This window comes from Cornus florida, unplaced genomic scaffold, assembly GCF_030987335.1.
Source record: "Cornus florida cultivar Cherokee Brave unplaced genomic scaffold, ASM3098733v1 CherokeeBrave_3.0.0_Hap2_Chr02, whole genome shotgun sequence".
Taxonomy (NCBI): domain Eukaryota; kingdom Viridiplantae; phylum Streptophyta; class Magnoliopsida; order Cornales; family Cornaceae; genus Cornus; species Cornus florida.
Genome location: NW_026775572.1, coordinates 128,889 through 155,333, shown reverse-complemented (window position 1 = coordinate 155,333; position 26,445 = coordinate 128,889). Strand labels below are relative to the sequence as shown.

General features: G+C 36.3%; 2 protein-coding genes across 3 annotated transcripts; one reads left to right on the top strand and one right to left on the bottom strand.

Annotated features, from left to right (window-relative positions):
* Positions 1 to 2,399: 2,399 nt before the first annotated feature.
* LOC132289847 (ubiquitin-conjugating enzyme E2 22-like) lies at positions 2,400 to 17,844 on the top strand. 2 transcript variants are annotated; one of them, XM_059790009.1, is made up of 8 exons: positions 2,400 to 2,503; positions 2,678 to 2,714; positions 13,423 to 13,574; positions 14,794 to 14,938; positions 15,019 to 15,096; positions 15,996 to 16,108; positions 16,383 to 16,486; positions 17,304 to 17,844. In XM_059790009.1, the coding sequence occupies exons 3-8, from the start codon at positions 13,572 to 13,574 to the stop codon at positions 17,659 to 17,661; spliced, it is 801 nt and encodes a 266-aa protein (XP_059645992.1). In that variant the 5' UTR covers positions 2,400 to 2,503; positions 2,678 to 2,714; positions 13,423 to 13,571; the 3' UTR covers positions 17,662 to 17,844. The 2 variants fall into 2 exon arrangements, with proteins under 2 accessions (XP_059645992.1, XP_059645991.1); XM_059790008.1 differs by lacking the exon at positions 2,678 to 2,714.
* Positions 17,845 to 18,835: 991 nt separating this feature from the next.
* Positions 18,836 to 23,439, bottom strand: LOC132289873 (calmodulin-7). Its single transcript, XM_059790010.1, has 2 exons — positions 23,226 to 23,439; positions 18,836 to 19,399 (listed from the first exon to the last, which is right to left on the bottom strand). The coding sequence occupies exons 1-2, from the start codon at positions 23,299 to 23,301 to the stop codon at positions 19,026 to 19,028; spliced, it is 450 nt and encodes a 149-aa protein (XP_059645993.1). The 5' UTR covers positions 23,302 to 23,439; the 3' UTR covers positions 18,836 to 19,025.
* Positions 23,440 to 26,445: the final 3,006 nt, after the last annotated feature.

Genomic DNA, 26,445 nt, shown 5'->3' with positions numbered 1-26,445 from the left:
GAATTTCAAAAATTTATATCTTGCAAACCGTACATCGAAAAATTATAAATAATATATGCACGAAAAGCTTATGAAACAAGGATTTCATAAATATAAGATTTGTGCAACAAACCACCATAACCAGAGAGAAATAGGCAATCTAAGAGTCTACTCCAACAATCTTATTTTATTTTAAAAATTAAAATAATCGGGATATTTGCAAGAAAATCTTCAAAATTATTCATTTGCATATAAAGCATAATATATAAAAAATTTAGCCCCAATAGAGACCGATTTCATGAGATATCATATTGTGCGTCAATATATTTTTGTTTTCTTATAGATTCACCATTTAAAAAAAAAAAATCAAAATAGATAATCGATTTTTGTTAGGGCTAAATCTTTTATATGTTATGCTACACGTGTAAATGAATAATTCTGAAAATTTTCTTACAAATATTTTGAGTATTTTATTTTTCAAAAATAAAATAAGATTGTTGGAATAGATTCTTAGATTGTCTATTTATTTCTGGTTATGGTGGCATATTGCACAAATATGATATTTCTAGAATCCTTGTTTATAAGCTTTCCGTGTATATATTATTTGTAATTTTTTAATATATAATTTTTGAGATATGAATTTTCGAAGTTAAAATGAATTATAATTCAAATAAAATAGCAATAAAAACATTTTGGTTTAAACATCCAATCTTTTATCTCTTATATTATATAATTGAAGGAAATTCTTTGATTAAAAAATTAGATGGGAGGTTTATCGGGAAAAGGGTATAAGGGTTATTGTACTTCTGCTAGGCCTACAAGTTGAGCTGGCCCAACTCAGCCCAGTTCCAACCCAATTTCAACCCAAATCGAGTTAGGTTGGCCTAGCCCGAATTGTACCCAACATGGGTTATGATCATAACCCAGTCTGAATATTTTTCTGTGAGTTGGGTCAGGTTTAAGGGTTGAGTTTTTTTAATTTTTTTTTTCCCCGGAAATATATATTATATATTTGATTATATTATTATTAAAAAACAAATTATATATATTATACATTTGATTATTTTTAGGGCAAATCATTTTAGCCTCCCTAATCGCCTCCATCTCTATTCTCTCTGAAGTCGCTCCCCCCTCTCTCTCTGCAATTGCAAACTACAAAATCTAAAAGAATCACAAATTCAAAACCCATATATTTCAGTTTTATCTATCTGTCCGCAATAATCAAAAGTTCAAAACCCATATCGGCATATCATTTCAAATTGTTCAAAAAATCAAAACCCAGATTTTTCAGTTTCCATCGCTCGCTGTTGCAGTTTGGGTTCGCCGTTCGCAAGCTTCCGCCGCTGTCTCTCAACTCTCAAGCTTGCCCCCCTTCTCTCTCTGCAACTGCTAACTTGTACGTATAGGGAGGACGGTAGAGAGACAAGAGAGAGAAAGAAGAGAGAGGAGAGAGGAGAGAGGAGAGAGAAAGGAGGAAAAAAATGATTTTTTTTTTCATTTTTATTTTGGATTTTGGGTTGGGTTCAGGTTGAGCTAGAGCCCAACTCGAATATGTCTGGGTCTTAACAAAACTCAACTAGGGATGGCAACGGGGCGGGTTTGGAGCGGGTTTCTCTAAATCCCGCCCCGCCCCGCCCCTTTTAATTTTTATCAAGTCCATGCCCGCCCCGAGACCCGCGACGGGTTGGATTTTCATATCCAACCCCGCCCCGTTAGGAAATACTGTGCCCCCGTGCCCGCCCCACTAACAAATTTTTTTCTCCCACTTTTTGGAACTTAAACTCCTGCTATTTAAATGTGCAAAGCCTAGGAATGACACAACATAAATAAAATTATGTATCCTAATAAATAAATAAAAAATAACATGCACATAACATAATTCAGAGAACATAATAAACAAAAATAAAAGTTTAATACAACCAAATCACAAGAAGTTCTAAGCTCCAACTTCCACCATAACCAAAACAAAAGTAAATTTAATACCAAGTTTATATCCCAAATTAGGATTATAAGAGATGGGTAATTGGGTAAGCCGCTAAAATAACTTATTAATATATATATATATATATTATATATAGTTATATGCAGGGCGGGGCGGGGCGGGGCCCCTAGGATATGTATATTGAACCCTTACCCACCCCGTGACCCTCGACGGGTACAAAATTTGTATTCATGTCTGCCCCAACGGTATAACAAGTGTTCCCATATCCATTATTAACGGGGCGGGACGGGGCGGGGCCCCGACGGGGCGGTAAAAATTGACATCCCTAAACTCAACCCGAACATGAGTCCAATTTGTAAACTTAAAGCTTAAATTTTAAAATTTCGAATTGGACTTAGATTGGACTAGGTTAACCCGCCCAAGCTAGAGCCCTAACTTTGGCCATTATTTTATTATTCCTTTATATAAACCAACCCAACCCAACCCAAATCACCTAAATCAATTCATCAATCATTCCAAAGAGATACTCGATGTATGAAAGAAATACCCGACTGGCCTCTCTCTCCTCTCTAACACTCCAAGGTGATATTTCTTATCTGGATTTTTGTTTCTCTGCAAGTTTCCGTGTCAACATACTTTTTTTTCTTAATTCAATCGAAGCTGAGTTCGAATGATTCCTTCCTGGGCTCTGTGACCTTTTTCGTGTCTTTCGTATGACTTAGTTGATTTTTTTTTTTTGGTTATATGTGTGTATAGATTATGATGTTAGCTGGCTCTTCCATGATGCATTAAGGTTTGGCTTTCATCTTGTTCTCGATCGGGTGATTTACACCCCAGTTATGCGTTGGTATAAGGCCATTACTCTGACTAAATGAGTTATTTGGTTTTAATTTTCCGCGGAAAATGATTTCTCTCTCTAATATATCTTCGTAGGAGTCTCTGTTAGGGGATTGAATGCATACCATCTATTTGCCGTTGACTTTAATAAGTTGGGTAGAAATAAGAACATGTTCAAGATTTTTGAATGACAATTTTAATGTGATTTTAGGGTAAGTGGGTTGAGAATGTAAATGCTCAATTTCTTGTCCATTAGGGTTTCAACAAATTTTTTGTTTGTTGAGTTCTCTCTTTCTTTTGAATTGCCTGCTCCAGATATTATTTTTTATGTGAAATGGTTACATAACAGATCTAGTTATGTCGACTGACTTAGGTATAAACACCAATTACTATTTTGATGTGTATTTGTGGGCAAGTAGAGCGGGAATAAGTTTCTCCCCACACATGCATTTTAGGGTTTTGATTTTTTTTCCCCTGGAATAAATCATAGGGATTTGATTTTCTTTTCATATTTAGCTCATTTTCTGTTTTTTTTTTTGGTTTTTTCTACTCTTTTGGTGAGCCTTTATTTGTATATATGTTATTTATAGATATGTATTCAAATGACAATCAAGAAAGAGAGAGGAGATTAGAATTTCAAAAACTAGGTGATGAAATTCAAAAGAGAGAAAATAGAAGTATTCAAGACTAAGATGCTAAAAATGCAGCTTCACATCTGGCAGATCAAAACTAATGTAATATGGAATAACACGACCAATTTATTAAAAGAATATCAAAAGATGTAAAAGACCATTATTTTAAAGAAAGAAAGTGGTGGGATGTGGTTGTCCAAGCCATAGTAAATACAAATGGGATTGCTATAAATTTGGCAAAAACCTATAAAGGAAGAAAGTTTTAAAAAATATGGGTTGTAAAGAACAAAGTTAAAAAAAATAACAATGATGTTAAGTATTGAACATGCGCGGCAATCTCTGTTCTAATTTAGGTAAAATAAATGAGAAAAGAACAAAAGGGTTTTTGGTAAAAAGATTAAATTAGATTAAGGTGGAAAAGTTATTTTGAAAAGCTGTTGAATGAAATCTTTTGGAAGCTTATGTTTAGAAGAATATTGTTTTTTGGGGAGGTAAGAGATGCAAAGTTTTTCATAGCATTAGTGTATGCAAGGTGACAAACACATTGAACAATATGAAAAAAATAATAAGTTTTTTAGTCTAGATTGTCTTTCCTACTTAGATATGGTAGTGTTTAGAGAATGATGACATTTCTTAGTTAACAAAATTGTTTAATAAGACCATAATAGATCAAAACTAATGTATTATGGAATAGTGTTACGGGGTTGGGACCTTGACAAGCCCCCTGACAGCCATGGGATGCTGTCAGCGTGCACTGGGGGTGCCCAGTGGCATTTTCGTAAATATGGCGAAAAAGTGAAACTTGGAGTTTTGGCTCGGGATCTTAATGGGAGGTACCTTGAGTTCTTAGAAGATGGTTGGTGCAGACGGCACTCGATTTGGATGTCGTGCACTTTGAGAAATTTATATGCGAGTGCAGATTAGTGGGCTTGGCATGGGCTAGGTTCACAAGGTTGGCTCAGATGTTGCTTAAAGCATGGACCACACAAGTCATGGCTTATGGTTACAGAAGATGGCTAAGTGGGCTCAGTTGGTTGGGAGAAGTTACTAACACTTCCTACTAGTGTGCATATATTATGGGTAGTGGGGGTGTGCTGAGTAACTTTCCAACTTCCCACTCATATGCATGTATTATGGGGAGTGGGGGTGTGCTGAGTAACTTCCCATGCATGTGGCACAGATCTGAGGGGACAACACACAGGTGGTTAGAGTCGGTTTTCTTCCACTATGCTGATATATAGAAGGTGACAGATAATGTGTAACTTCCTGTGGACAAGTGGCATGAGCAGAGCGTGCCAACAAGCTAGTAGTTGGGCTTGTCAACTACATATGTAGTGTTTGCACACTTAGTGGGTGCCAACATGACCCTAGGAGGATGGGGGCGTCATCCACCACTTTAGTGGGTAGTTGTGGGTGGATGGGGGTGTCATCCACCACTTTAGTGGGCAGTTATGGGCGGTTTTGAGAGTTTGCCTATATATTGTTAATGTGGGTTCTGTAGAGAGGGCAGATTTAGAGTGAGACACAGAGTTGTGTTGTGAGAGATTCTTGTATGCTTCTGCAGGTTAAGGCCTTTCCTTGTACTGTTTTGTGAATAATAGTAAAAGGTTGGAAGCCTTGTGCTTCTGTAAATTCGTGGGTGTTATTGTCTTTACATTCTTGTAACTATACTTGTGTGTGAGAGTGTTTTACTTGCTGTGTGTTATAGGTAGCAAGTGTGAGTTGGCTGAGCTAAGTTAGAAATTCAAAGAAAAGTTGTTCATATTTCTGGCTTAGTGCCATCACAGGGCACTAGATTCGTGTTCAGAATTTACCCCTATGACAATTGGTATCAGAGCGCAGAGTTGGGTTCATCATGGCTGGTGGTAATGCTACAGAAGCTCTCAAAGATCGTGTGACTTGTTTGGAGGCCTTGGTGGGTGCTCCACAATCTGACGATGCTGCTGCCTTGACGGAGCAGATGGAATTGTTTGCAGTTGAGTTGCAGACAATATGATCAATGCTTGAAGAGTTTGTGGGGGAGACAAACTCAATGATGCAGATTATGACGGTTGATGTGATGTCCATGACAGACCTCTTCAAAGATCATGCGAAGGATTTGGAGGGCGAGGTGGCTCTGTTGAAGAGAGCCATGCACAATCAGACTGTTGTGGGAGAGAAGCCATCATCTTCCAAAATCAAAATTCCAGAACCAAAGTCATTCGGGGGCAAGAGAAGTGCCAAAGATTTGGAGAATTTCTTGAGAGATATGGAGCAATATTTTCGAGCAGCCCACATTCCAGATAATGACAAGGTAACTATTACCAGTATGTATTTGTCTGGTGATGTTAAATTGTGGTGGCGGACTCGGGTGGAGGACGAGTTATGCCCCAAAATTATTGTATTTGCAGAGCTGAGGAAAGAACTGAAGGAGCAGTTTCTTCCAGCAAATTCTGGCTGGGTGGCTCAGGAGTCGTTGAGGAGACTCAAGCATACGGATACAGTGCGTGAATATGTGAAAGAGTTCACATCTTTGATGTTGGATATCAAAGATATGTCCGAGGGGGACAAATTGTTTAATTTTATGGCAGGCTTGCAATCATGGGCACAAATCGAGTTAAGGAGGAGCGGAGTGATCGACCTCTCTTCTGCTATAGTTGCAGCAGACAGCCTGGTGGACTTGCAGATTGAAAAGTCTGACTCTACTATCGCCAGCAAACTGAAGAAGAAGGGCAAGTTTGGTGACAAGCCCAAGAGGTATGGTGTTGCTGAGGAAGAGAAAGACAAAGGTAAGTCAGAGGCGATGTTCATCCAGCAGAGGCCAAAGCTGGACAGTGGTTGCTTCATTTGCAAGGGTCCACATGGGGCGAGGGACTGTCCTAAGAAAGAGAAGGTGAATGCTATGGTTGCTGAAGAAGCCAATGGAGGAGATTCAGACTCGGATGAGGGTAATGTTCGGATCAATCCTCTTGTCATGCAGTCATGATAGGTGCAGGTGGACGCGTGGCTTCGGGGGAAGGCTATGCAGAGATGCTCACGGAGTTATTGCCAAGGTTGGTAATGGCAAATTCTCTCTTTATTTGTTTTTCTGATTTGGGTTGCTGGTTGTGAGGACAGAATCCAAAGGTGTCCAGAATTCATGTCATGAATCGAAGCGGAGGTTGGGGTTTATGTCATTATTTAAGTGCAACAGTGGAGTTGTTGCAGTGTTAATATTCAACATTCGGGTTGCTCGGGGCCAACATGCTAATTTGCAGGTAGAGACTTGTGACACTTTGTGATTGCTTCAACGAGGACGTTGAAATTCTTAAGTGGGGGAGGTTTGTTACGGGGTTGGGACCTTGACAAGCCCCTTGACAACCATGGGATGCTGTCAGCGTGCACTGGGGGTGCCTAGTGGCATTTTCGTAAATATGGCGAAAAAGTGAAGTTTGGAGTTTTGGCTCGGGATCTTTATGGGAGGTACCTTGAGTCCATAGAAGATGGTTGGCGCAGACGGCATTCGATTTGGATGTCGTGCACTTTGAGACATTTATATGCGGGTGCAGATTAGTGGGCTTGGCATGGGCTAGGTTTACAAAGTTGGCTCAGATGTTGCTTAAAGCATGGACCACATAAGTCATGGCTTATGGTTACAGAAGATGGCTAAGTGGGCTCAGTTGGTTGGGGGAATTTACTTATGGTTACAGAAGATGGCTAAGTGGGCTCAGTTGGTTGGGGAAGTTACTAACACTTCCCACTAGTGTGCATATATTATGGGTAGTGGGGGTGTGCTGAGTAACTTTCCAACTTCCCACTCATATGCATGTATTATGGGGAGTGGGGGTGTGCTGAGTAACTTCCCATGCATGTGACACAGATTTGAGGGGACAACACACAGGTGGTTAGAGTCGGTTTTCTTCCACTATGCTGATATATAGAAGGTGGCAGATAATGTGTAACTTCCTGTGGACAAGTGGCATGAGCAGAGCGTGCCAACAAGCTAGTAATTGGGCTTGTCAACTACATATGTAGTGTTGGCACACTTAGTGGGTGCCAACATGACCCTAGGTGGATGGGGGTGTCATCCACCACTTTAGTGGGCAGTTGTGGGCGGTTTTGAGAGTTTGCCTATATATTGTTAATGTGGGTTCTGTAGAGAGGGCAGATTGAGAGTGAGACACAGAGTTGTGTTGTGAGAGACTCTTGTATGCTTCTGCAGGTTGAGGCCTTTTCTTGTACTGTTTTGTGAATAATAGTAAAAGGTTGGAAGCCTTGTGCTTCTGTAAATTCGTGGGTGTTATTGTCTTTACATTCTTGCAACTATACTTGTGTGTGAGAGTGTTTTACTTGCTGTGTGTTCTAGGCAGCAAGTGTGAGTTGGCAGAGCTAAGTTAGAAATTCAAAGAAAAGTTGTTCATATTTCTGGCTTAATGCCATCACAGGGTACTAGATTCGTGTTCAGAATTTACCCCTGTGACAAATAGCATGACCAATTTATTAAAAGAATATCAAAAGATGTAAAGGACCATTATTTTAAAGAAAGAAAGTGGTGGGATGTGCAAAAACCTAAAAAGGAAGAAAGTTATAAAAAATATGAGCTGTAATGAACAAAGTTAAAAAAATAACAATGATGTTAAGTATTGAACATGCGCGGCATTCTCTATTCTAAATTAGGTAAAATAAATGAGAAAAGAACAGAAGGATTTTTGGTAAAAAGATTAAATTAGATTAAGGTGGAAAAGTTATTTTGAAGAGCTGTTGAATGAAATTCTTTTGGAATCCTATGTTTAGAAGAATATTGTTTTTTGGGGAGGTAAGAGATACAAAGTTTTTCATAGCATTAGTGTATGCAAGGTAACAAACGCATTGAACAACACGAAAACAAGAAGAAGGTTTTTAGTCTAGATGGTCTTTCCTACTTAGATATGGTACTGTATAGAGAATGATGACATTTCTTAGTTAACAAAATTGTTTAATAAGTCCATAATAAGTTAATAACTAATAAAATGCCTAGAGTATATCTTAGTACCTGTTTTTTTGATAAGTAAGAATATCTTAGTGCCTATGTATAGTAATTTGGAGATACTCAATTTTGTACATATTTATGAAACTTTGGGAGAGAATGATTGGACAATGACTAAGTTATGAAATAGTAGTGTCCATAAAACAATTAGATTTATACCAAGGAAGCTAACAATGAAAGTTATTTACGTACACGACACGACATTTAGATGCCAATATGTTAAATCCTAAAAAGGTAGGAGACGTGCATGACTGTATGTAAATAAAAACTTTTATTTTTATACACCTATTGGGTAAGTCAATTATATGACTAACTAATTTTTTATTTCTATATATATATATATATATATATATATATTTTTGATAAGTAAGAAATGCATTGAAAGTGCTCAAAAGGGGAATGCATCCCAAGAGAACAACACAAGGCCAAAAAGGGCCTCCTCTAAGCCTTCAAAGAGGCCAAGAAAACAACAATATCTTCTAAAGATCTATAATCTCTACCCGTAACCCAACAAAAAAGAGTGGAAATAATAAAGAACCTAAGAAAAGAAATAGGCCTTTCTTTGCCCTCAAAATATCTTCTGTTCCTCTCCAGCCAGATGCACCACCACGCACAAAGAGACGTAGCCCTCCAAGCATCACGAATATGGCCCCCCACAGAGCATCCTCCCCAAGCCTAAACCATCCCTTTAGAAGAACGAGGCATGACCCAAACAAACTAAGCATCAAGTACCAATAATCCTTGGCCATGGTGCAATGCAAAAGAAGATGATCCACTGTCTCCTCATCCCGAAGACACATGTAGCACCGATTGACCACCACCTGATTTCTCATTCTCAAATTGTCTTGGGTCAAAATCTTACCCAAAATAGAGGTCTAAGCAAAGAAGGCCACCTTGAGAGGAGCCTTAGAGCGCCAAACAGATCTCCACGGGAAGGACCCTCTAGGCTCCATTGTAAGACACCTGAAGAAGGAACGAACATCAAAGCGACCCTGCGAATTTGGATTCTAAATCCAACAATCAGAGTCTCCAGCCATGACACCCTGCCGATAAAACGTCTACAACAAACGAGTGGCATTCTCAACCTCCCAATCCTGAAAAAGACGCTTGAATCGAACATCCCAAACCAATCTCCCGCTATTAAGATGATAACAGTCAACCACCCTGGCCTGCCTATTCGTAGCAATCTTGAAAAGCCGTGGGAAAGCGAGAGTAAGAGAAATATCCCCACACCAAACATCCTCCCAAAAACTGATGCCCACCCCTTCCTAATACACTTCCAGACCCCTACACCCCTCGGACAACGCACCTCAAGAGAGCACCACCCTCCTCTGCCTTCCCCATATCTACTCGCAATGACCCTCCGCCAAAGCCAATGCCTCTCCACCCCAAACCTCCACAACCATTTCCCAAGGAGAGTTTTATTGAAAGGCACTAATCTTCCAAGACCCAACCCACCATTTCGAATCGACCTGCACATTTGCTCCCATCGAACCAGGTGATACTTAAACTCCTCTCTTCTTCTCCCCCACATAAAGTTACGCTGCAAATGCTCAATTCTCTCAGCGACAGAGAAGGGAATCTGGAAAAGCGAGATGAAATAAGTAGGAAGGCAAGAAAGGGTACTCTTAATCAGAGTGACCCACCCCCCTTCTTCCAACCCGCCAGCCTCCTCTTAAACCTATCCACAACTGGATCCCAAAGCCCCACACACATCGAAGGAGCTCCCAGGGGGAGCCCTAAATAAGAGATAGGAAAAGAGCCAGTACGACAACCAAGAATGCCAGCAAACAAAGTGATCTTAGGAACCTCCCCAACTGGCACCAAAACATTCTCTCCAATATTTCTATAGTAAGAGTTACATATTTAGAAGATGAAACTGTGCGAATATCATAAAGATTATTCTATTATATATACTACTACTACTCCTACTTTGTCGTTCCAATTATATTTTTGTCCCATACGAAAAGTGTTTTTACACCTCGACTTGTTGTGACCATGTGAATAATACCAATTTTTCTTAAAGAAAAAAAAGTGGATATTATGAGGTATGTTCATATTTTTTCTAGAATTTTTGGATATGACTACTTTTAGATGTCTTTGTGCCATATAAAACCTGTGTTTGGAAGTGTCTGGATGTGTCGGCCAAGTTTCCGAGAAGTGTTTGAAGTAATAAAATTTGCTCTTAAATTATGGACATGTCAAACGTGTCCAAGATTGTTCATGAAGTGTTAGTGCCTAACACGTGTTTGACACGAACACGACACCTTTGTAGAAGTTCTGTACTTCTTAGCTTCCCCTTTCTTGCCGCCCCTCTCCCCTTGGGTTGAGGCTTCTTTACTTTCTTTTCCACTGGTACTGTTGCATGTCCTTGATTTGTTTGCTCGTGTGTCAGCTAGTGTACCTATACGTATATATAGGGACTTGTCACTATATTCAAAGATGAGTGGATAGGTAAAGCTGTTAAAATGTTGGTTACAGATTATTGATGTATTTTTTTAGGACTACCAGCCTACTAGGCCTATCTTAGATTTACTTGATATTTAGTATGAAAGTGGTCCTAGGTGCGAGCCCATGGTAGACAGATAACTTCTTGTTCATATCCATGAAGTTCTGTGTTCTGCCCACCAGAAAATGAGGATTTGGGTTTCAAACAGTCAGATCCATAGCTACGCATCTGGACTCCTAAGTTAAATTGCCAATGTTATACTGTTTGCTTCCTTTGTCCATGTCCAGAGCTCTATGCATCTGGACTTTTAAGTTAAGTTGCCAATGTCATACTGTTTGCTTCCTTTGTACATGTGGAAGCCAAGTTATAACAGCATATGATTGGAATCAGGATGAGGAAGTAATGGTAGCTGTATTTCCTGACAGTTTGACATGCATGTGCATATTTGGGATGTTTAGTAGTCATCTTATGGTCCATTCAGGACTTTTTGATGCCAAATAAATCTAGTACCACTGCGCTATGAGTGGTTTTCGTGTGATTAGGCTTTTTGTTTATTTTAGGAATACCCTTGTATGTAGGATATCCTTTTCCAAGAGCATCTAATCCATCCAAGATAATATACACACATCAAATGTTCCTATCCATGACAAATTTTGGCCATAGCCTTCTGTCACGTTAAGCCCCTTTTTTCCTATAAGTTTTTTGTATTTCCATGACATTTTCAAGTAAAATATATATTCTGAAAAATCATTTTTACAATGCTTGCATTTACACACATCCGACACCCACATAATGCCTCTCTAAGCTCTCAAAGCCTCTCCCACCCTTCAAAATCTCTCTCTCTAGAAAAAAACTTCTCAATGACCTCTATCTACAGGAGAAAAGGAGGGGATTACATGATGGCTCATTTTGTCCTTTATGGAGCTTTCTCTTTACAAGGATCGTATGAATTTTGAAATAGCTATTTACATGGATTTCTGATACTGAAGTATAATTATCTAATTACAAGCTTGAAGGATTTAGTGATTTTGTAATTGCGATATGTGTATTGCTGTACCTTTTACGACAAGTGTAAGCAACAAACTCAATGTTTTATGGGCATACCACAAATGTGAGCTTTCTATCATGTACTGCTGACTCCCAAGAGAATGTGAGGTGATTAGATGGCACCTTGTTTTGAGCATAATCAAGCTTTTTTCTATGGAAGGATATTGTGAATTATGCATTGGGAACATGATTGCTTTTTAATAGTGGAAGCTGAATGTACAATTTTAATCATCTAGGATTTACTGATCTAGAAAACTTGGCAATTAAATTAGAAAGGTGGAGAAACGCGTTAGAACCAAAAGGTTTAAGGTTTAAGGGTTAGTAGAACTAAAACTGAATACATGGAATGCAAATTTAGTCAAGAGTTGGATATTAATGAGGTAATGATTACATTTCAAAACCAAAAAATAATCCAAAGTGTACACTTTTGGTATTTAGGGCCAATAATATAAAAAGATGGTGAGACAGTTCCGTTTTATGTGATAAATGAATGCCCCACATAAACTAAAAGAATTTTTTATAGAATAGTTATTATGCCAACTATTTTATATGGCGTAGTGTTGGGCTTTAAAAAGAAGCAAGAACTACGCATTCATGTAGCAGAAATGAGGATGTTAAGATAGATGATAGGAGTTACTAGAAGAGATAGGGTTACAAACCAAAATATGAGAAAAATTAGGTGTGGCACTTGTTAGAGTGATAAGATTTGAGAGAGTAGACTTAGGTGGTATGGACACATACATAGAAGACCTCTAGATGCACTGGTGAGAAGAGTAAGGTTTATTTGCATACAGGGTAGGAGGCGGAGAGGCACCTGTAATTAACATAGGATGAAATAGGAAATCATTAGAAATGATTTTAAAAAGTTATATATTAGAGGAGAGATTGTTGTAATAGAATAGAATGGAAAAAGAGAATTCATGTGGCCAACCCATTCATATGGGAGTAAGGCAAGGATGATGATGATGAATGATTTATTAATCTTTTAACTAGGAGATGGATATGGGCTTACCTAGGAAAGTTAAAAAGATTCCTCATTGTACAGTAAACTTATTTAGATTTTAGCCTTTCTTATATATAATATTCTTTGTTTTATATCCTTAATGTACATACTAAGAGAATTTGAGGAATGGTTCAGTGTGCAAGGAAGGGTGGGGTAGGACAGGGCGCTATGTAACTTCGATGGGCTGCCTGTAGTCAGTGTTGATTGTTTACATTTGGTGAAGTAGGGTGGGACCTGCTCACATACATGGGTTTCTATTTTGTCTACCCTTCTAGGGTTCGATCTAGACTTGCCTGCAGTGCCTGTATTCATGCCTCTGGTAGCTATAGCTGCACACAATTGTATTATTCCCACCTTTTTTTGGCACGGCTACGAACAACATCAAAGGGTTACAACTTTTTAACTATCAAAATTTTTGTTCTTTATTTTGGATGCTGGTGATATACTTCTATCGGTTATTACTTTGTGTGGAGAAAAAGTCTGAATGTAAATTGTGCCAGTGCTCTTAATTTGGTCTTGATCTGAAAATCAAATTTATTGTTTTTGCAGGATTTTCTCTCAGTAGCTCAATCATCTTCATCTCTCTAGGCACCAGACAGCACAACTGAAGACAGCCTTGGCACATCATTTGCATTTGTGATTTCTTATCAGCAAAGTCATTGTAGTTCTGTAGAGTTTCCATCTTCATTTTTGTGGCTATGGCAAGTTTCTCTGTTTCTAGAACATCGTGTTCTTTCTTAAGTTGTGAGGATCCACATATTTCTGTAATAATTAAAGAAACTGTTCTCTTGGAAATACTCTGTTTATATATATATATATATATATATATATATATATATAAACAGAGTATTTCCAAGAGAACAGTTTCTTTAATTATTATATAGGTTTTTAAATTGATCAAAATTGTGATGTTATGTACATGTGCAAAATGAAAACTTCAACCATGGAAATTTGTTGAACCGTGGAACTTATGATCATCATTATCATCTTTGTCTTAATCTCATATGAATAATTGGGGTAGGCAAGCCACATGAATTCTCTTTTTCTATTCTTATCTATTACAGGCCATCTCTCCTACAATATTTAACCTCTTAAAATCCATTTCTAATAATTTCATTCTATGTTAATTTCGGTTCCCCTATCTGTTTCCTACCTTCTATGCAAATTAGTATTCCTCTTCTTCCCTTTTATAGATCTTAATTTGTATATATCCATACCTCCTGGGTCTACTTTCTGTTATTTAATCACTAATCGGCATCACTCCTAATTTCTCCCTCTTATTTTGGTTAGTAACCCTTATCTTCAAGTCACTCCCATCATCAATCTTAGCATCCTCATTTTCACGATATCTATATATTTTTTAAAGCCCAATACTCTGCACCAATAGTAACCCGATATATTTTAAAATTGTTGAATCTTTGATTGGTTAGTACAAATGCTTGGAGGTTGATTTGATTTTTTTTTTTTTCGTTTGATGTAGACAAATGTATGGTTTAAAGTTGTAAGCATGAAATTTTTGCCAAATTTTTGCTGTTTGTAGTACACAATTCCCTGTGGGTCAGGATGGATATATATTTAGAGCTTTGCTGTTTATGAAATTGCTATTTGTTGACCACCATCCACTCTAAAAGCTTAAGATGTCAGAGAGGGTGTAACTTTAATATTTAAATCCTTCAACACGCCTCCTCACTTATGGCATTCTTTTTGGTCCAACACGTGTTTCAATTGTAATAATTAGGGTGATGGTGAGGTTCGAACACATGACTTCATAACATGTTGATGCACATCTACTCTAAAAGCTTCAGTTGTTTGATATGGTGTATCTTTAATATTTAAATCCTTCAACACTGGTAAATGTAGGTGAAGGAATTTCTTACAGTTTTTATTTTTTTATTTTTTGTGAATTTGTTACTGTTGTAGGCAACCAACGAAAATCTTCCACCAAATGTAGTAAAGCAACTTGCGAAGGAGTTGAAGAATCTTGATGAAACCCCTCCTGAGGGCATTAAAGTGGGAGTCAATGATGATGATTTTTCAACCATATATGCTGACATTGAAGGCCCGGGCATGTTCTTTTCTGTTTTAATTTCTTATATCCTTTAAGGTCGTTTGAAGTTTCATAATGAAAGATCTCTGACCTTGCAGCTGGGACTCCGTATGCGAACGGTGTTTTCCGCATGAAGTTGATATTGTCTCGTGACTTTCCACAGTCCCCTCCAAGAGGTTTGCCGGTTTACATAGTATAGAATCATTCTATTTTCACGAAGGCTCTGACTATTGCCTGTGCTTCTAGTTTCCAATTTTTTTTAGTTTTGAAAGGCGCACTTTCAGATATTTTTTTCTATGCTGAACAGGTAATCTATCTCTTTCTTTCACCCATCTTTTATTTACACCTCTATACTTCACACTTACACACTTGCTACTCAAAACACGGTTGACGTTATTGTTTGCCTGATCATTGGATATTAAATAAATAAATTAATGATCTGGTACGATCTTTCTTGCTTATTCCTTTATTTTTTTTCTTTGTAAGGCGTGAGCTCGTTAACTACCCCTTACTCTGTGGTGGATATTGTTGGGTAGAGTTTTATTAATGGTGGTCATTGGGTACTAAATAGGTTAATTAATGGTCTGCTACGATCTTTCTTGCTTATTCATTTATTTTTCCTTTCTAAGGTGTGAGATCGTTAACTTACCCTTCCTCTCTGGTGGATATTGTTAGATAGAGTTCTATTAAATGGTGTAACATAATTTTTAAAGTTTTGCATTTGAGAAGAGTTTTTCATGGTCATGGAAATGAGATTGTTGGATTGATCCTGGTGCATGCACTTTATGGAGTGGTTTGCTCCATGAAATGTGTGATGCTCAGGCCATGGTTCGCAGTATCGGTCGCGGTGTAACGGACTCGGACAAAGTCAGTGTAAACTGGCCGATACGGGTCGTGTATTGGACTTGAAAAAGGGTCGCGTATCGGACGATACAGCGAACTATGGCTCATGCTGCTTTATTTTTCTTGAAAATTTTATTTTCAAATCTTGTTATTTGCGGTACATATGTATTACTTCTAGGTTGGCTTTTTTTTTTTTTTTTTTTTTTGAATATTTTGATCTTTATGGACATAGGTTACTTCGTGACTAAGATTTTCCACCCAAATATTGCAACCAATGGTGAGATATGTGTCAACACATTGAAAAAAGATTGGAACCCGAGTCTTGGCTTGCGGCATGTTCTGATTGTAAGTTCCACGCCTGGTGTTTCTACTCTTCTCTCTCTTTTTCTTCTCCTTTAATGGGGATAGTGGTAGTTTTCTGAACCCAAATACCTGTATTGCATTCACCACTTGGTTTGCATTGCGATCCAGTTATCTTTTCATTCAAGTTCCGCAATTTGAGGTAGTAAGTTGTTTGCACTGTTATCTTTTCATTGACTTTAGGTTCTGTGAGTTCAGCTAATAAGGTGTTGGCTCTGTGATGTTATCTTTTCACTGACCTGGGGTTTTGTGATTTCAGGTAGTAAGGTGTTTACTGATTGAGCCATTCCCGGAATCAGCTCTGAATGAGCAGGCTGGCAAGATGTTGCTTGAAAATTATGAGGAGTATGCCAGGCATGCCAGGTGAGTCACATTCCTGCTGTTATCTGCTTGAGTCTCGAAGCTTTGCTGAGAACATGATATTTCCATTTGAACATCCCATTTTGGTTATATTGAGACAAGACCCCAACCCGGTTATTGGGAAACAGCCACTTGTGGTGGAACCTTATATTAGTACCTACTCAGAGAACACAAGTAGGTGGAGGCAAACATCCACGCTTTTGGGTTTTGTTTAAATTCATTGCTACATAGTGGCTGAATTTTGTTAATGTTTCCTTGCTTCCTATCTGGCATAAAATGACTAGGCATGGCTAGAGTGCAGCTTTACAGTATTTGCTTTATTTAGTGCCTGTGGGTGGATATCTTGGAACATTGTACATCCCAACCTTAGAAACCTCCTTATTAAACTCAGCATGATATTGACTGACATCTTGAATTCACAGCGTGTGATTTGGACTAAACTGAAAGAAGTACTTTCGGAACTATCTCTTTACAGCTCTAGTAGTTTCTAAATATAGCTTTTATGCAATCTTGAAGTTAGGAGGGAGCAGTTACCTCATGTGGAATTTCTTTTTGAGTTTGAAAGAAATTTAATTTGTTCAGATTACATATTTCAGTTATATAGGTGGGATTCATAATTATAATGCCTGTTTGTATGAATTTTTTTTTTTTTTTTTCTTCTTAGTTGGTGCTTACACCCCCATGCCTCTACTGAGGCTTGAACCCCTGACCTCCTTTTGAGACTTTGGATTACATGAGTTATTCGATTAATGATGTCGAGAATCTTACTCAAGTAGAAGTTTGTATGATTATTTATTCATTTTGTTTTTGAAAAAAACAGGCTTTACACTGGAATTCATGCTCTGAAACCAAAGCCAAAGTTTAAAACAGGAGCTATTTCTGAGTCAACTGCCTTAAACGTCGACCAGACAAACACCTCAGTTCTTAGTACTGATCAGAAAAATGCAGTATCCGGTGCTGTGCTGCCATTGTCATCCCCGTTGGCCTGTTGTACAACAGGAGTTTCCAAAGGTGGAAGTGGGCTGGTTCTTCCAGCTGTGTTGAGTTCAACTACTGAGACGGGAGGTAGTGGGTCAACAGTAATATTATGGACACAGAAGAAGGAAGTTGGGTTGACAAAAGTCCAGGCAGAGAAAAAGAAAATGGATGCAAGAAAGAAAAGTTTGAAGAGATTATAAGATTTTAGGGGAAATGATTGAGAGATGGGCTTTTGTAGAATTTGTGGCTAACTTTTGTTGTTTATCTGAAGGATTAATGACATAAAAGAGTGACGGTTAAATTGGGGTGTCAGCTATTGTATGAGTTGTATATCAGGTGGGAACTCGATGGATTCATTATTGGATCTTTTCTCTCGATCACCATTCCTTTTGAACAGTTTTTTCATTCCGGCGTATGGATTTGCATAATTACTTTTTAACTTTACATATTTGATTGATCTCTCGGGAAAAGCCAGAGTTCCAAGTGTTTTGCCCGGCTTTTCAATTCAGCCGCTTGATTACGCAAGTAAATTAGCGAGCGAAAGAAAAAGGGTGAAGCAGTAAAAAAAATAAAAAAAACCTTCAAGTGAAAAAATGGCCCATTGTAACATTCTCTCCTACCCGAACTCGCAACGCCCTCGTTGTGGTTGGACCACCCTGCCTACCCAGGGTGGCTCACCCGGACGCCTTCTAGCGGGCGTTTGGCGTGACTTAAGAATTGGGTCTAAGTGTGATACTAACTGTAACTGGTGGACATTTGTCCATTTATTCAAAAATTCAAGTTATTAGGTAGTGTTGTATATCCACTTATTTATACCCAATCACTTTATTCAGATCCAATGCGGGACAAATGGCCCCTTCTAACACTAGGTATGAGAGCATTAACAACAATTACCAATTGGAGAAATCATGGGCCGCCGTTAACACAAATCGAGAAATCATGAGCACCAGACGAAGCTCAGATTTTTCTCTGAAAGGTTCTGCATGAACGTCAAACGGTGGTTTCATCAATTCTATCCCGAGGCATAAACTATGGCTGCATCACAACTTTTTAAGGGACGGTTGGCTAGCCCACCCACATAACTTACCATAAACAAAAACAAAATGACATCTCTAACACGACAGCGCAACATTATCTCCACGAGGTAATAGACAATTCTACTAGCAATATAGTATAAGGTGGTCCCCGAAAAGATGAGACTAATTAACGCAATATCTAATGTGTCATCCATTCAAGTTCCAACATAGAATATTAAAAATTTTCAACTAGTTCAGACTCGCAAGAAACCAGATTTCATCCATCAGAGAATATTAAACTTTCACCTCTAGATCAAATTCAAAAGAAACAAAAAGGAAATCCAAGAATCACAAGAAATGTCACAAGAAAGAAAGAATTCTACCACCAACAGAACAAGCCATTACATCGTTTTGAAGGTTTGATTTCAACGCATAAATTGGTGAAAAGAGAAAATTATACTAGTTAACCCTGTCCATCCAGTTTCTTAGGTTTCTTCAGTCTCTTCTAATAATTATTTTCATTTTTTACTTTGATCTGAATGGGATCATCACTTAGCCATCATCACCTTAACAAACTCCTCATAGTTGATTTGCCCATCGCCATCAACATCAGCCTCCCGAATCATCTCATCAACTTCTTCATCAGTAAGCTTCTCCCCCAGGTTTGTCATCACGTGGCGCAGCTCGGCAGCCGAGATGAACCCATTCTGATCCTTGTCAAAAACTCGGAATGCTTCTTTCAGCTCCTCCTCGGAGTCGGTATCCTTCATCTTCCTGGCCATGAGGTTTAGGAACTCTGGAAAGTCGATCGTTCCATTACCGTCAGCATCCACTTCATTTATCATGTCCTGCAGCTCAGCCTCAGTCGGGTTCTGCCCCAGTGATCTCATGACAGTCCCAAGCTCCTTGGTAGTGATACAACCTGGTCATATATTTTGAAGAACAATTCACTATAACAACGTCCCAATCACACAAGCTTTTGGATATTAATTAATACTCAAACATCAATGTTCATATTGCATATTTGTTTCAAAAATCAATTAATCAAGTATTAGTTGTTCTGAAAAATAATTTAATCAAGCAGAAACATCGTCCCCATTTTCTTTCAAAGGTTCCATTACCCTGTTGCAAACCAGGAGGTTCACCCAACAGTATACAGAAATAAATAAGCCATAACAGGTGACATATTGGACAGCCAGAACATAACAAAATATAGATATGGAATAAATTGACTTTCCAACATCCTCTCTGAATACCAACAATGATTCAATCACCCAAGTTCAAATCATACTGCAACAAAGTATAGATTACCCTTTGACTTTGCAAACTCTTTTTGAATCTTCTCTCATATTTTTTTTGTTCTTTTTCGTAAAGGGGTTTGTAAGAAAATATCTCTCCAGATTTGTCTACCCTACATTGTTCATTTCTTGTTCTCTCTATGTAATTCTCAAGAGAGAGAGATTGTTTTTGTGCAACAAGTGTTGTTCTCTTTTGATATATAATTTTCAAGGATATTTTGTCATGAAAAGGGCATTTTCATCGTAAGACCAATTATATATCTCATGTGATTGAAGGTAAGGGATAAGTGCTAAAATTGTAGTTCAAGGGGGTTTGTTGCAAACTTTACCCTGTTCGAAAATAAGAATATTCAGTTGTAAACTCATATCCTTGGGTTTGAGGATTTATCAATATACTAGACTTCTGTAACATAGCTCTCTAAAAACTACACATGTCAAATTTTTGCAGCTATTAAGCTATTGGAGTCCACATATTATATATACAGGATTTGAACACAAAGGATACTTAAAATACAATCAAAACATTACTGTTACCATGACAGTAAGAAACAAACTTGAGAACAAATGAAACTAATTTTAGTATCATTAGCAATGCTTACAGCCTAAAAAATCAACAGAATTTATATGTAGGAAAATAAATGTCATATGATAATTACCAATAGGAGACCAAACTGGCTAATGTGCGCATAGAAGCGCTAAAACTCATATCTGGATGCTATGATCCTATAATTTTACGAGCCAGAATATTAAATTGATCTAACAAATTAATCCCCATAAGATTGCAGGAACCATGAGACCTGAACTTGACTCCCTAATTACCAATTATAGCGTACAACCTTATATAATGCTATTCCTGCATGCCTTGTTAAATAAGTTAAGCTGGATGGCTTCCCTGGGAGCTTCTCTCTACAAAGCTCCATTAAGAACCATGGGGAAGATGTTAAGTGCAACAAAGAAGAAATTCTCCATATAAAAATCCACTTTCCATAAAAACCTTCAACTCTTACAAATCACAAAACCTTCTGTTTGTATGGGGGAAAAAATGATCACATTCCAATGCTTCTTTCTACTAGGGTTCCATAGTTAGATGGAAACCAATAGTGGAAAGGGGAAATAAAATAAAATGAAGTGAGTGAAAGGAAAATCAGTTTGTCCTTTTTTTTTAAAGTAAAAATAAAAAAGTTGTGAGAAAATCAATTTAGTTAGGATGAAAATTTATCAATAAAGTTGTGAGAAAATACTTATTTATGGTTTGGATAGCAAGAAAATTACTTTGTACTTGCCCAAATTACCCTTATTATTTCAAAAACTAAAATAAATTTAATTTGTATTAGACCAATCCTTTTTTACCAATTGTTCATACATATTTTTTGGGAAAATAATCAAAAGTAAAATTGTACAGAAACGGAAAAGAAATGACCAAAAAAATAATTAAAATAAATTGAAAATTAAGGCTCAAAGCTTTTAAACAGTGGCTTTCCCCAAAGAATTCTTCACACCAGTCAAATTTTTTTGTCGTTTCTCACCTCTAATAAACTCCAAATGAAGCAGCCTATGAAAGCCTAAATATTTCCTTTTATCTTCTTCTTAACCATGAAAATCCCATTGGGAACATTCATCATCCTCTGGGAACATTCATCATCCTCAATTCTCATAACGGTCCTATCCCCTCTCTCCTTTGGGAACATTCATCATCCTCAATTTTCGGAATATCTCAACCCTAACCTTTAAACGAGATGCGCAAGTCCAACATAGGAAAGAAAGGGCAAGTCTCAAGAGGCATAAGGTTAAGACACGTAAACGTCTTTGATGAGAGAAAGAGCAGTTAGGTCAAAAGCATGGGCACACACTTCAATCCAAAGAAGGAAGACGAACTACGTCAGGCAAGTCTCTAAATTCCTCGTCGAAGAAGCTATGACGTAAGCGGAAGTGATAAATTTGTTCACGGGAAACAGGTTACCTTGAATCCACAAGGTGGGTGTTTTGAATCCACAAAACGAAAAGATAATTCAGATAAATCTGATATATTATTTGATAATTGAATGAATACAAAATTAATTCTGCACTTGGCAGTACATGTATTTATAATAAAAGAAAACCTAACACTAGAAGAAAACTAAAAACACAAGGAAACTAATCCTAGAAATAAGTCTAAAAAAATCAATTCTCTTTAAAATTTTTGAAAAAATAGAGAAAGATACATAATCAAATAAAACTACTAAATATAAAATCTCAGAGCATTTTCACTTCGTTAAGGCCTCGAACAAAAATCCCAAAATAATCTGCAGGCCTCTTACAACACAATAAAATGCGATTTCGAAGCCCTAAACGAATGTTTTCAGCCGAAAACCAACATGGCCCACAAGCTAAAGCTTGGCAACAAAATTAGAAATGTGGAGAAATGTATTCAGCCGAAGTGTATTATGTTTTGTTGATGACGTAGTGTCATTCAATACTTCTAAAGAAAACTTGACAACAAAATTAGAAATGTGGAGAAATGCCTTGAAATCAAATGGGTAGAACAAAATCCGAGTATATGGAATACAAATGTAATAAAGATTCGGATCTTGATAATATAATGATCACACATCAATCATTGTTCAAAAGGATCAATAATATATAACTGTCAGTAGGCAAACCTATATAACAAAAAATCTATGTAGTGGAAATGAGAATCATAACACGTAGTGGAAATAAGAATGTTACGAATGACTTAAAAAGATAGGGTTACTCATGAAAGTAGTGTCAGAAAAAAATAAAGAGTGGCAACCATTATTGAGAAAAAAAAGAGGGAGTAGACTTAGATGATAAAGACCTATAGACGAGCTACTAAAATTAGTTTTCATTACTCAAGAGGGCCAGCCATTAACAAAAATATAATAAGAAATTTTGAACCAAAATAATAAATAGCAAAGCATGAGCCTTTTCTGAAATTCGATTCGTTAAAATTTTGATGTACCTTGAAATTTAAGAAATTTGATGCGCCAGTTGCGGGGGAACCTTAATTTTTCAAAACTCTTTTTTTCTATCATATCCAAACTAAAAAAATAATAATTCCATTCCATTTCATTTCATTTCATTTCTTGCTGGCCCCAAACAATGATAAATGTGAGATTTACTTCAACCTCTTTTTCACTACCTTACCAAATGTTTGATTTTAAACTATCACGATATAGCTAACCTACTGTTATTTAAAAAAAACGTATCTTATAGAATTTCTAATAAGCAAGTACAAACAATAATTTGTACAGATAAGTATAGCATAAAATACAAAGACTCCATTATCTAGATCAATGAAGAGTACCAGAAGTCCAATTCAAGCAATAAGTTAAACAGATAGCTAGATCTGGTTGAAGATATATACAAATAATATATACACATATAGTTGTACACATAAATGCATACGAAAATAATAGAAAGGAAAAAGGGAGATTTGAAGGAGGTTCGAACCATCTCCATCCTTGTCGAACAAGCTGAAGGCCTCCTTAAACTCGGAGATCTGGTCATCTGTAAGCTGATCGGCCATATCTTTTTCTTCTTCGTCTTTTGCTTTATTCAACTCTCTCTTCTACGGGAGATTTAAGAGATAAACAATCGACTAGGCTTTAGAGAGAGGGGACCAAAGGGTAGCAAGATATAGAGAGATGGGTTCTATTCCCCCGGACAAGAGTAGCGTTTTATATCAGCTACATACCCGGTTGCATCCGGACGTGATCGGTTTATCAAATTTGGTGCATCCGTGATTACCGCTTTGCCCTTCGCTGTTTTAACTTCGTAATTATTGGTAATTTGGTATAAACAAATCGATGAATTTCTCCTTAACCCGACAGGACACGTGAGGTGGCATAGAATCTCCAACCCGGTTGCATCGATGCTGAATTATTTACGGAGTAAATATTATTATATATAATTTTTTTGGGTAAGCAATAAATATTACCATTCAATAATAATAAGGGTAACAATTCGCATACACGGGTGATAATTGTGTCTTGTGAATCCAAGTGTATTTTACTAAATAAATCAATATGAACACGACCTGTTTAATATTATTATCAGAAATTCTTAACATTAACTTGAGTTATTTATTAAACAGGTTATAGGTATAAACCGTTCAATAACGTATTTATTAAAATAAAAAATTATATTACTTAAATTATTAATAATACTCCATCAAACAAATAATACAAAAAATTATAAGTTTCAATTTAACCAAATTACTAAATAGTTTATCTGACACAAATTTAGATAGTTATTTTGAAACTTAAATATAAATTTATTTATGACACGTATAGTTAAACGGATCTAAACGGGCAAAACCACCTCAATCCAAACATGACACGATTAATTAAATGGGTTAATCGTGTCGACTTGTTTAAGACTCGAACCCGTTTAAGGTCAACTCAAACCCGTTTAACTTGTGTCGTGTTAGAGTCATGTTGGCAAATCGTATCAAAATTTGCAACCACTAAGTAATGATTACGAGAGAACTCAGTAGTTACAAGGGTGGAGAGCCCTTTATATCTTATTATTAGATTAAGAGAGTGATTTTTTTTTTTTTTTTTTTTATTTTTTTAATGAAAAGTCAAATGAATAATTTATACTTTTTTTCAATCCATTGCTTAAATATGATAACTCACTTTTAAAGTTATTGTTATTATTATTATTATTTAAAATTTAAATATATTCATATTCATTATGAATAAGGTTGAAAAAAAAAAAAAAACTCTTTATGTATATAAAAAAAAGTGTAAAAAAAAAAAAAAACACTTCTGTTTGGTAACCATTTTTGTTTATTGTTTATCATTTAAGCTTATACCTAATGAGTGTTTATGTATAACTTTTGTTTATCGATAAACAGATACATTGTTTGATAACGTAAAAATGTTTATCTTGTTTTTAAAATAATAAACAGAAAAATATGTTTGTTTACCTTAAACTATTTTTAAAAAATTTAACACCAGTTTTAAATAAATAATAAAAGCATCTATGAAGTGTCTGTGAGATATATATTTTGTAATTGGTTAATTTCGTTGTCAAAACAAGTTCGATCGAGTTATATTTTTAAGTTTCAAATTCAAAATTGAGATCGGTTGCGGAATTGAAAAGTTGTTCGTGTTTGATAAACTAATACATACGGAATATGTATGAACAACACTTTAGGAAGTTGAGTTAAAAGTTATGACACTTTACATACATGGTATGTTTTTCAAATTTTCCAAAACATGATTTTTCCCAAGTGTTTTTTGTCCTTCCCATTCGAATATGCCATTTGGGAACCGGTACCAACTTCTTTCTACCATTTCAAGAACCATAGCTTCAAATCTTATTTACTTCTGGACACTTTGAACCAGTTCCAGAAGTGGCTATTGGTTCAGAAGGCTTCTGCAATTTGGTAACTTGTTTCTTATTTTGTCTAAACTTTTATTTGGTACGGATTTCTTTCCAAAAGACCCATGCACAAAATTTATTTCTTTCCTATGCATATCTAGGTTTTTGAAAGTCTATATAAACCTTGTTTTACATCTAGGTTGATATGGATTTTGGATTACAACTTCTGATTCTTTAAAAATCTATTTAAGAGATATTTTGCAGAAAATTAAATATATTTTTTCTGTTTTTATTTTTTGAACACACACATAAATACAAAAGTGATTTTAGGGTCTTATTCAATTCCTGATTACGTTCAAAGTTTATTGAATATTGCATTGACAACGATCAGAGAAAAACAGATCTATTTCTTCTACATCAAAGTTAGATCTTGAAGAAAATGGGTAAAGCGATTACACTTTGGAAGGGTCAAAGCATTCGAGAAGTGTTGTTTGATCTACCAACAATTCTTTTATAGAGATTAAGAGTATGGAGTCAAGAGCTATTGGACGGGACGTCGTAGAACTAGAGGATTGTCAGCAATTGATTTTTGGTAGAACAATAGGGTGTGAGCTTAAGTCAAAGTCCATTGTATTTTGTTTCAAACATAGTAAATCGTTTTGCTCTGGACTGCACAGTCCACGAAGTTTTTCCCACAACAATTGGTCTATTATACCAATTGGGGTTTTCTCACTAATAATTCTAGTGTCATATCTCAAACTATGTTTGCTTTCTTTGTTTTGATCTTGCATGTGATTAATTACTTCATTGCTAATTTAAGTAACGCTAGTTAAAATAGAAAGACACAAATTTTATCTTTTCTATATACAAACTTAAATTTTCCACTATATCTTCCGCTGCACAAATTCATAGTGTCTAATTATTTCTTACTTATAATGGCTTTAGGTAACAAGTTGCTACTCTAATCAATTTTCTTTTTGCTTTTTCCGAAAGATACTCATTGCTTAAGTAATATTTTAAGATACCCATTATGAAAACCTATTAAAAGAATAATGTTTGTTTTGCTTATTAGCTCTATTCTTTTTTCATATAAAAAATAAATTATAAACATAAACACATAAACATAAACGTCATTTAGACGTTTATAAAATTGGTACGTGTGAATAGTAATTATATAAGTGAATTTATACAATCGATAAACATAAACAATATTAACAAACGTGTTTTTCTTCAAAATTTCTTTATGTAAACAATAAATTGTACACATAAATAGTTACCAAACCGGCCTAAGTGTATATAAATCCTTCTATTTTTAATATTTGGAGCAAATTGTCCTCCGATC